General features: G+C 40.8%; 1 protein-coding gene across 2 annotated transcripts; it reads right to left on the bottom strand.

Moving 5' to 3' along the window:
• Positions 1-9020: 9020 nt before the first annotated feature.
• Positions 9021-11033, bottom strand: LOC141816329 (MADS-box transcription factor 56-like; the record flags this gene model as incomplete). 2 transcript variants are annotated; one of them, XM_074704131.1, is given in 6 exon segments in its annotated part: positions 9021-9152; positions 10205-10246; positions 10342-10383; positions 10478-10577; positions 10662-10732; positions 10849-11033. In XM_074704131.1, coding segments are annotated over 6 exon segments (405 nt in total), but the record flags the coding sequence as incomplete, so codon positions are not given.
• Between the last annotated feature and the right edge of the window lie 332 nt (positions 11034-11365).

Below are 11365 nucleotides of genomic sequence, written 5' to 3' on the forward strand. Positions count from 1 at the left end.
TGCACTTTCCGATTTACTTTGATGGCCAGTGGGAAACTTTCGTGGGACCGAACTGGTCACTCCCAGAGATAGTCAATGAGACTAATTGAGATTTATCATCTATAAAAAAAATAAATTAAAAAGTTATAATTAACTATGATAGAGGATTTATCATCTATAATTAATTATTTCAGTAACTCTATTCTATCGTAACCAACTCTTCTGTAAAAAGGTGGAATCCGCCACCTTAACGGCTCTACACGATCGGGCCCACGACCATTTGTGAGGAAGTAAATCGAGAAATTACAATTGATCACGATGCAGGAGGGTATTGCCTGGCTTCGTCAGGATTCGAACCTTGTTCCTCTTCTGCAAGTCTAATGCATCGTAACCAACTCAGCTATACCTCGGAGGCCATCGTAACCAACTCAACTATGCCTAAGGATAACAAAAAAAAAAAAACCCCCTTATTTCTACTTTACGAGTGTTTATTTTAATTTTCTTCACCTCATTTTACTATTTTAACATATATATATATATATATATATTATCTTCTATTTAAAATTTTCATCTAATTTTTAATAGATAAATAAGTTGTAATAATTATATAATATATTTAATATTTAAAAATATTTATGTTATAACGGATATAGTTTCACAGTTAAATTAATTGATTGAATCCATATTATAATAATTATAATTTTATAATTATTATAATAATTATAGTAAAGATTTGAGAGATGAATAAATTTAAATCTATATTATAGTACTTCTAAAATTATAAGAGCATCCGCAACGCGCTGTTAATCGCGCGTTAACAGCGGACGTGGAGGAGAGAGGGAAAGATGTGGAGGAGTGAGGGAAGAGCGAGGGAGGAGTGAGGTATTTAACGTGTTCAGAGTTCTGAACACGTTAATCGATGGATTTTTTTATTTTTTTAATATTAACACACGTCAAACCTGTTGGTGGTCGATTACATGGTCGATCACCATACAGTAATCGACCACTAGTCGACCATCACTACCAACTGCACATTAATACTGCGATTAACGCCAGCTGAGTTGCAGCTGCTCTAATAGATATAACATAAATATTTTTATGGTAGATTCGGTATTCAGCCGGGTGGGTGACGTCACAAGCAGTGCCCCCTGATGAAAGTGATTAGTGACCCGCCCGCCTGATTAACCGCAGTACTAGTGGGCCCACTACAGCTTATTATTTCAGTCACAGGGCACGTGGTAGAATTTGCTTGGTCATAAATTCGACGTTGGCGTCCTGCATGGTAGGGTGACGTCACCAGCAGTGCCTTGCCACGGCGAGGGTGATTAGTGAGCCGCCCGCCTGATTAACCGCATTGCTAGTGGGCCCACTGCAGCGTATTATTTTAGTTACAGGACACGTGGCAGAATTTGTTTGTCATAAATGCGAGGTTGCCGACACGTCGTTTTGTGACGGTTGGCGGTGGCAAGGCGGTTAGTTTCTCAGGGCGGTGGAGATCTATGCTGTCTGAAAATTTAGAGACGGGAAATAAAAAATACAAAAATGGAAACGGAAAAATGATAATAATGAAGTTTTCATATTTTGGAAACGTACAAGAATCCCCTTCATCTTCTTCGTCGCATCCACCGTTCCATCAGTTGTCCGTTCTTATGCAGCGCGCGCAGCAATTGCGCCCCCTTCCGTCGTGCCCGAGTGCTGCAATCCCCCTGCATCGCCGCTACCACCGCTCTTCTCGCCTCCGCCGGTGCTGATCCCACGTCCGCACCGTTGTATATCGCCGCGATCACCCCGATGGCGTACTCCCGCCCCCTCCCTGTCATCTTTTATACTGCTCCGGTTAGCGCCGATATGCTGTCGCGGGGTGGCTCCGCACCTCCGCGGTGCCGTCCGGGACCGTGCAGAGGAGCTCTAGCACTGTCAGCGCCCGCTCTGCGATCGCGCCGCCTGGCCCCGACACCGCTACGACTTCCATTGGCCGTTTCTTATAAGTAAAAATGTTTTCCAACATTTTGGAAACGGGGACGGCAGTCTAAATACCGTTTCCAGATAGCGTAGGTGGAGATGGGAGAAAGCCACCGACAGCACTGATACGCAAAGCCACCAATTTAAAATTGAATCCGTCGAATTCATCCACTGATTATATAATTTAAATAAATTAAATTAAAATTTTATCAATTTATTTAAGTGTCATTTTAAGTGGATTGATCCATCTAAGTCTATAACTTAAAAGAATTTATCTGTAATAGACTTAAATTGATCTGTAAATTAAATTTATTTAAAAAAATTTAAAATTAGAATAAAAAATTCAATAATCTAATGACTCTGTCTAAATTATAATTTAAATTTAAAAATTTTAATATTTATTTATTTTTTAAAAGATCTGGATCCATCTAATTTGTAATTTTTTAATGAGTTGATTTACGATGAATTTTTAATGAATTATACTATATGGTTGACAGCTCCACTATATGGAAAGAGAGATGGACACGTGTCAGGATATCGCACAACATGCAAGTGGATTCCACGAGTGTCGCTCATTGTATTCGAATATCACGGTCGCAAGATGGACACGTGTCTAGAAATCTACCACGAGGCAGTTTGCTAAGACGGTGGGCGGCTTACCTAGTAATTATAATCGTGAAGATTATGTAAATTATAATAAAATATTTTTCTAACATTTTAATTTTTAAACATAAGATATGAGAAAAAAAATAAAAAGGCATCCTTATTATCATTTTTATCAAAAACACTTCTATTTTAAAAAATATTAAATTATCATTTTAATATATTTTTATTCTAATATTATTAGAATAGATATTACTATAATAAGTTAAAGTATGCTTACTAATTTAATTAAAATTATTACACCAAGAAATTATTATTCTTGTATGATGTGGTAGTAGTCTCGGAGGCCATGGTGCCGCAGTCGGACATCCAGGTTGTCATCTAGGTATCGACAGTTCGATCTCCAACTACGACGTATTTACAAGAATTTTTCTTCAAATGGGGATCGCAATCAAAGGATACTGGACATCTGAGTTGGTCGCTACGTGCGCTCCTGAGCCTAATTAAATGGGCTCTGATCGCTTCATATGAAAATTAACTTAAGCAAGGGTCTTACTCAGTAGTCGTAGCTTGGGAGACGATCATTTTGGATTACGAGGAAGAAGGTAAAGAGGTAGGCTTTACAATAGTAGCCTTATCAAAATTACATTTTACATGACATGTAGGTTGAATGTGAAATGATCCAACACTTTCACTCTATATCGATCAATGCTAGCAATCTAAATTAACTGGTGTCTAGTGGTAAGTTGAAGAAAATAAGTAGAGATGAATGAAAAATATTCTCGCCGTCATTTCTTTATTCAATATAGGAATATATACATTGTACAACAATTGTATATAGAAATAAAAAATAATAAATAAAAATTATTACATTCCTTGCTAAGAGGTTTTCTTCGTGATCAAGTTTTATCAGAATAGGATATTCTTTATATCAAGAATCTCTAAGATCTTGGGGAATAATTATATCCTTAACACCCTCCCGCAAGCGAAACGGGGAGGCACACACCGTGAGCTTGTCTCGAAGAAGGGCAAAACGATGCGAGGACAATCCTTTTGTGAAAATGTCGGCAACTTGATCTTTGGTAGAGATATACTGAATCAGAAGTGCCTTTCGAGCAACACGCTCACGAACAAAGTGAAAGTCAATCTCAATATGTTTTGTGCGCGCATGAAAAATCGGATTGGCAGTGAGAAACGTGGCGCCAACGTTATCACACCAGAGAACCGGTGGTTGCAACATGGGAACATGGAGCTCACTGAGAAGCGACTGGAGCCAACATAATTCAGCAGTGGCATGTGCTAAGGCACGATATTCCGATTCAGTACTAGAGCGAGCAACCACTTGCTGTTTCTTAGAATTCCAAGAGATAAGAGTGTTGCCAAGAAAAATACAATACCCAGTGGTAGATCGACGATCATCAGGACAACCTGCCCAATCAGCATCAGAATAAGCAGTCAGACCCAGAGAAGATGAGGGTCGAATAAGGATACCATGGTGTGGCGTATGCCTGAGATATCGAAGAATACGCTTAACAGCCACCCAGTGAGAGGCGGTGGGGGATTGCATAAACTGACATGCACGATTGACAGCAAATGCAATTTCAGGACGTGTAAGAGTAAGATACTGAAGGCCACCAACAATACTCCGGTAGGGCTGAGGATCAACTAAGGGATCGCCATCATGGCGAGAGAGGGATGAACCAGAGGCAACAGGAGTGTGAAGGGGTTTTGAGTTATGCATCTGGGCTCTAGTCAATAAGTCTGTAATGTAGCGAGATTGGCTAAGGAAAAGACCTTGGGGTGTGCGAAGCGCTTCAACACCAAGAAAATAATGAAGGTTACCCAGATCCTTAAGAGGGAAAAGCTCACCCAGTGTGCGAACGACAGAGGCAATGTGAGATGGTGAATTGCTGGTAAAAATTATATCATCGACATAAACCAAGATATACGCCGTTATCTCAGAAGTGTGATAGACAAAAAGAGAGGAGTCTGATTTAGATTCAAAAAATCCAAGGTTGAGCAACGAAGTACGGAGTGTCGCATGCCATTCTCGCGGAGCTTGCTTCAGACCATATATAGCCTTGTGAAGACGGCAAACATGGTCAGGAAAATCAGGATGAATAAAGCCAGGGGGCTGAGACATATATACCTCTTCATGCAACGTCCCGTGTAAAAAGGCATTACTCACATCAAGCTGATGAATGGGCCATTCTTGGGAGACAGCAAGAGCCAATACAGTGCGAATAGTAGTGGGCTTGACCACAGGGCTGAAAGTCTCAACATAGTCAATTCCTTGTTGTTGGTGGAATCCCTTAGCAACTAAGCGGGCTTTATGACGATCAATGGACCCATCTGCCTTCCGCTTTAGTTTAAAAACCCATTTGCAACCAACAAGATTTTGATGAGCATTACGAGGAACCAAAGACCATGTACCATTACTAATGAGAGCATTGTACTCCGAAGTCATGGCATCTCGCCAAGCAGGATCTTTACTGGCACCAGAATAGTTGGTCGGCTCAGAATAATTAGCAGTGACAAGAAGAGCACGAGGACGAAGAGACCCTGTCTTGGCACGAGTGACCATGGGATGTAAAGAGCAAGCAGGGGCCCTAAGCAGACCCGTGTCAGGCTGTGCCGGCGGAGACTCCGAGGAGGATGGAACATCAATTGGAGGTGTTGTATCCCTGATGATAGTGGACGGGTTACTGGGCAGCGGCGATGAGCAAGCATCGGCAGGAGACCCGAAGCCAACAGAGGTACCCAATACGGCTAGGGGAGGGGATGTAGATGATGATGGAGCATGGAGAGAAGCGGAGTCCCTGTGATTAAGAAAAGGAAAAGAAGTCTCATCAAAAACCACATGGCGAGAGATAAATATCCTCCTCGTAGGGATATGAAGACAACGATAGCCCTTGTGAGATAAACTATATCCTAGAAAAACACACTTGATGGATCGGAAAGATAGCTTATGACGATTATATGGGCGGGTAAGAGGAAAGCAACTGCACCCAAAAATTTTAAGAGATCCATAATCTGGAGATCGCTGAAAGAGCAACTCAAAAGGAGAACAATAATTCAGTGTCGCAGAGGGAAGCCGATTGATCAAATAAACCGCAGTAAGAAAGGCTTCATCCCAGTAGAGTAAGGGCATAGAAGCGTGGGCTAGCATAGCAAGGCCTGTCTCAGTGATATGACGGATTTTGCGTTCGGCAACACCATTTTGTTCACTTGTGTAAGGGCACGACAAGCGATGTTGAATACCTTGTAGTTCAGGAAGATTGTAAATCGAGCGAAATTCTCCTCCCCAATCAGTCTGTATAGCTTTAATTGACTTATTAAATTGATTCTCAACAAGAGCACGGAATCGGAGAAAGGTTGAGAGAACCTCAGATTTGCTTTTAAGAGGATAAATCCAAGTATAGCGGCTAAAATCATCCACAAAATGCACAAAATAGCGATACCCATGTATAGAGAATTCCGGAGATGGTCCCCAAACATCAGAATGTAATAGATCAAGAGGTTCTTTTGAACGAGACTGAGACAATGAAAATGGTAGTTTATGAGCCTTACCAAATTGACATGCATCACAAAAGGAAACAGTCTTATTGCCTAAAATAGGTAAACCATAATGAGAGATAAGTCGAGCAACTGTAGAAGATGCTGGATGCCCCAGACGATGATGCCATGTGCTAGCAGAAGAGCGCTCGGTAAGATAAGCAGACCGCTCGGTAGATGGTGCACCGGTCTGGGCTAGACGATAGAGACCATCTTTAAGGGTACCGCGAAGTAGTTCCACCTTCGAAGCCTGATCCTTAATAACACAATAAGTCGGATGGAATTCAAAAAAGACATTATTGTCAGCCGTAAAGCGAGCAACACTGAGTAGATTTTTAGTAATGGCAGGCACATGTAATATATTTCGAAGTCGCAATAATTTGGCAGGACTAAGAATAGATGAGTCACCAATATTCGATATGGGAAGAGTTGTACCATTGCCAACAATAATTTGCATAGTACCTTGATACGGAGAGTGTACTTGGAGATTCTCTAAATCCGCTGTAAGATGATCGGTGGCGCCTGAATCGGGATACCAAGCAGGATCAGAAACTGTTGCAGGTTCGGCTATCAAGGCTGATGGTGGTGGAGGAGAATTAAAGTTTTGGTCGAAACGACGTCGACATGATGATGCAGAATGACCTCCACCGTTGCAGATCTGACACTTTTGTGAAGTACGACAGTTAGCGGCGATATGACCAAATCTATCACATAATTGACACCTGGGTCGTTTATTTCCGTTTCGACCACCGCGGTAAGCACGGCCCCCGCGTTGCTGATTATGGGCCGGAGGCTCGTGGGTGGTTATAAGAGAAGCTGGATTTGGGTTCTCCGAATATGAGGTTTGATACTGACCTAGCGAAGAAGTATAGTATGGTCTGTGAGGGCTTTGGAAACCCTAGACTGCCCTAAAGCCCAGATCAAGCCTGCACCATTGAATCTGAAATCAAGGGTCCAGATCTGTTGATTAATCAGAGTATTTAAACTGAACTTAGGGAATGAACAGTGCGGCCGCCCGACACTGCTCATCTTCGTCCCCGACAGTGGAATTCTGCTGCGCGACGTATCAACCGGCGAGCCCGATTCCTCCCAATTCAACTCCATTGTACTCCTTGGTCTCTGAAGAAGCTAAAGCCGGCTGGTTGGGTATTCTCCGGCGGCTGGAAGGCGCGCGACGGCAAGGGGTTCTTCGGCGGCGCCACCCTGTTTCTCGGTTTCCAGGCAATCTGCTGTGCAATCCGGAGCCGCAAGGCATTGGAGGGGTTCTCCTTTGTTCGCGTGGCACCCTTGCATTGCCAGAAGCACCGTCGGAGCTAGAAGAAGCAGTGGATTCCGGTTTTGCCAGCTCAAATTGCCTCTGCACCTCACTGTTCTCAGCCGAAGAGGGTTTCTTCAGGTCGTGGATGGTTCGGGCTGCAAGAAATCCACACCAAAGACTGTCTTCAAGTTTCCAAGGGATTCAGAAGTTTGTTTGACACCAAGCTAAGGAGAATCAATCGAAAGAAGAGGGCTGGACGTGTTCTTTGCATTTCTGATTTCTGTTTTCGGTTGTGCAGCTCTGATAGTTTCTGTATTTTCTGATTTCGCATCTGTTAACTTCCAAATTGATGCTGCATTCGAATTGAACTTGGTGCATTTGATTATTAGTTCAATGTTTGGATTAGGTTTCGAGTTTGCTTCGTTTTAGAACCGAATTAGCTTGGTTTGAATCCTTTCAAGTGTTCTGAAATTTCCTGCACTGTTCCGTATCAGAAATTCAGGTTTTCCAGCTTGATTCAAACAGTTAAAACCCCTTTGAATGTGGCTATTTGGTTAATGGTTAGTTGGTGTTTGGATTTTGAATTGTCCTAGAGTTTGATTAGCTTCCTTTTAAACCTTCAGTGAGCCCCCACAGTGTTCGTAGGAGAGAGTCTACCAGCAGAGGAACCCCTGAAGTAGCGTTTGTCTGGAACGACGCCTCTGGGTGATCCGAGAGATAGATACGCCATGGGAGATGGCTCGGTGCCGTGCAACTGCTCCAGTCGTTGCTCATGAGTAAGTAGCATGCCGGTTAACTCTTCTATACTTACGCCTTCTCTCTTGGTTGTTATAGCAACCACCATAGATTCATACTCGGGTCCGAGTCCGCCGAGAATATAGAGCACCAGATCAGTCTCTGGAACTCGATGTCCAGCACCTATGAGATCGTCCGAGATTGATTTCATCTTTTGCAGATATTCGGTCATGGATAGTCCACTTTTCTTCATCGTCTGTAGCTGGAGTCGGAGTTGCATGAGACGTGCACCAGATTGTGAGGCCACCATTTTCTCCAATGATGCCCACAAGCGTCTTGAGGTGGTGCAGGAGGGGCCGACAACTTGAGCCAAGACTTCCTCCGACAGTGTTGAAAGAAGCCAACTGAGGAGACGTTGGTCTTGCTGCTCCCAAAGTTCATATTCGGGATTAGTTTTGATCTCTTCTACACCGTCTTCCTTCCGAGTTACTATCGTCTCGGCTGGAATTGCAGACTCACCAGAAACAAACTGGATTAGACAATGACCTTTTAGCACAGGTAATACCTGGGATTTCCAGAGGGTATAGTTCCTCTGGTTTAGTTTTGTTGATATTTGGGTAGCGAACGACGTCATAGTAGGTGTTGACAGAATTCCGGCCATAGGATCGTTGGAGTTTTCCTTGCGCTCTGATACCAAGTTGAAGAAAATAAGTAGAGATGAATGAAAAATATTCTCGCCCATCATTTCTTTATTCAATATAGGAATATATACATTGTACAACAATTGTATATAGAAATAAAAAATAATAAATAAAAATTATTACATTCCTTGCTAAGAGGTTTTCTTCGTGATCAAGTTTTATCAGAATAGGATATTCTTTATATCAAGAATCTCTAAGATCTTGGGGAATAATTATATCCTTAACAAGGCTCCTCTGCCTGCTGGAAATAATCCAATGCGTAACTCTGTCTCTACCTCATCGCGATTGCTCTGCGTGCTGGTGCCTTGGTAGTAACTAGGGCAGGGTGGTGGCACTTCCTTAGAAGCCCAAGCTGGCAGCTGAGCATAAAATTTATCAATGAAGATAATAAATTATATTATAATCAAAAGATCATCTTTAATTGTTATAATCTTAAAAGATTTTTTTAAAAAAAATAATAATAAAAAATAATGACACAATATTTAAGAGTGTAAACTAGCAAAGTCGCTCGCGAACAATTTGAGTCTCAGCTCAAAAAAAATAGGTTATCGAGCCGCTTAAATCTGAGTTTGAACTCAAAAATATTATCGAGTTTGTTCGAGCTTAAGTTATCAATATGATTCATGACTTCACGAACATATTGTTAAGTGATATATTACATGAATTATAAATATTATATATTAATAAGTCGAGCTTGAACTAAGCTCATTTAATTTTTAAATGAGTTATTTTCAAACCGAGCTCGAATTAAATTCGTTTAACTTTTAAACAAGTCATTTTCGAACATATCTTGAGCCATTTGTTCATAAACTATTTAATTTTATTAAGAACCAAGAACGAGTTTAAGAATTAAAGCTTGAATCAAACTCGAGCCAACTTAAGCTCAAGGAAAACGAATTGAGCTTAAGCACAAGCCTTTTACTATTCGATTCAATTTGATTCAATTACACCCCTACAAATTTCCTCCAACACTAGGATAAATTATATTTTTTTTATAGTTGCTACGACTACAACTATTGTAGTAGCAATTTGAATTATATTGTAATAGTTATAAAATCATAATTGCTACAATGTAAAAATTAGATGAGATAATAGTACAAAATAGTATAGAAGGGTATTTGAATAAATGTACATGACAGTGTGATGTCCTTTTAATAAAAAAATCATAGTGAGATGCCCCTTTAATGATTTGAAATAAAAAGACCTCTTTTTAATATTTGTCCAAAAATTTTTTACCAATTGCTACTATAATAATTTTGAAGTAAATTTTAAAAAAGTTTAAGCAATTTTAATAAAATTATAAAGATTAGTTCAAATTATTAAACTGATTAATTACTTTACCACTATAAATATGCTGAAGCAATAATTTTTTCTAAGTTTTTATGCAGATAAATAAAACCATTAGGCATACCTTTTGACATAGTGATTCATTCCCCTTTAACAAGGATATCTCCTAAAGTAGGCGAAGAGAAGGTTAGTTTCAGATCGATACACACTACCTGCAAAGTTTTGTTTGGGAATGAACCAAAAAAAAAAAAAAAAAGTCACCTTCTCTTTGAGCTGCGAAATCTGCTCTTCTAGCACATGAAACTGAAATTAAAAGTAGGCAATCATGTAAGTCTTAGTGTCTCCATTCCAAAATTCAACACAAATTATTGGTTTATAGGCCACAGTTTCTACTTGCCTTCCTTTTTCTGATCTTTTTCAAGCTCTGCTCAATTTCACCTTCTAGACCACGCAGCTCGTCGAACGAGCATGACTCTAGTTCCTCGCCGAGCAACTGCCTGCGACAATGAAAACTTCACAGATGATTTTTTTTTTTCTTAAGTTGCAGATGCATGAGAGCAGAGTAGCAGAGAATGACTCACTTTTTAGAAGTTTCAAGTAGCTCCATTTTTTTCGACAAGCTCGACAAGCAGTCTCCTTCCATTTTCCTTTGCTACGCTCGATAAAACTAGGCTTTAGAATTCAAGTAGCATATGCATATGATTCAAGAAGCTGCATATGAAAGCCAAATACAAAACAGAAACTTGGTTGCGATCATGCATGCTGCACCTGAGCAACTTGCTCCATTATCGAGTTACTCGTATCTCCTCTTGAACGTTCTGTATATCGTGCGAAGGTACTTTGTATGCTAGGGAAACTCAATACAATTCAGCATTAGTATGAACCATGCGAGGAAATCATGGTAGTCAAATTATCATCTAGTTGATGAGCAAATAATAACAATCGAGTCTTTATTCTACTAAGTAAGGTCGGCTAATCTTAATAAATGATATATATATATATATATATATATATATATATATATATATATATATATACGAAACTGATCAGCCGCGCGACTCCTATGCGCGAACGCTTGCGCGATTCCGACCTGGCATCCGCGTGGTTCCGCGCGGCGTGGCTGCCAGCGTGGCGAAGCGAGAACAGCAAAAATTTCGTCCGAAATTTATTCGAAATTTCTTCGCGCCGAGCTCGTCCCGCTCTGACCTAAAAGTCCCGCTCCCTGCTCTAATCTCGTCTCTCTCTCGCCGCTTTGCTCGCTCTCTCTCGCCATCGCGTCCGCGCT

This window comes from Curcuma longa, unplaced genomic scaffold (genome assembly GCF_044706935.1).
Source record: "Curcuma longa cultivar G26 ecotype Majalengka, Jawa Barat unplaced genomic scaffold, ITB_CL_G26_1.1 contig_16105, whole genome shotgun sequence".
NCBI classification, from domain to species: domain Eukaryota; kingdom Viridiplantae; phylum Streptophyta; class Magnoliopsida; order Zingiberales; family Zingiberaceae; genus Curcuma; species Curcuma longa.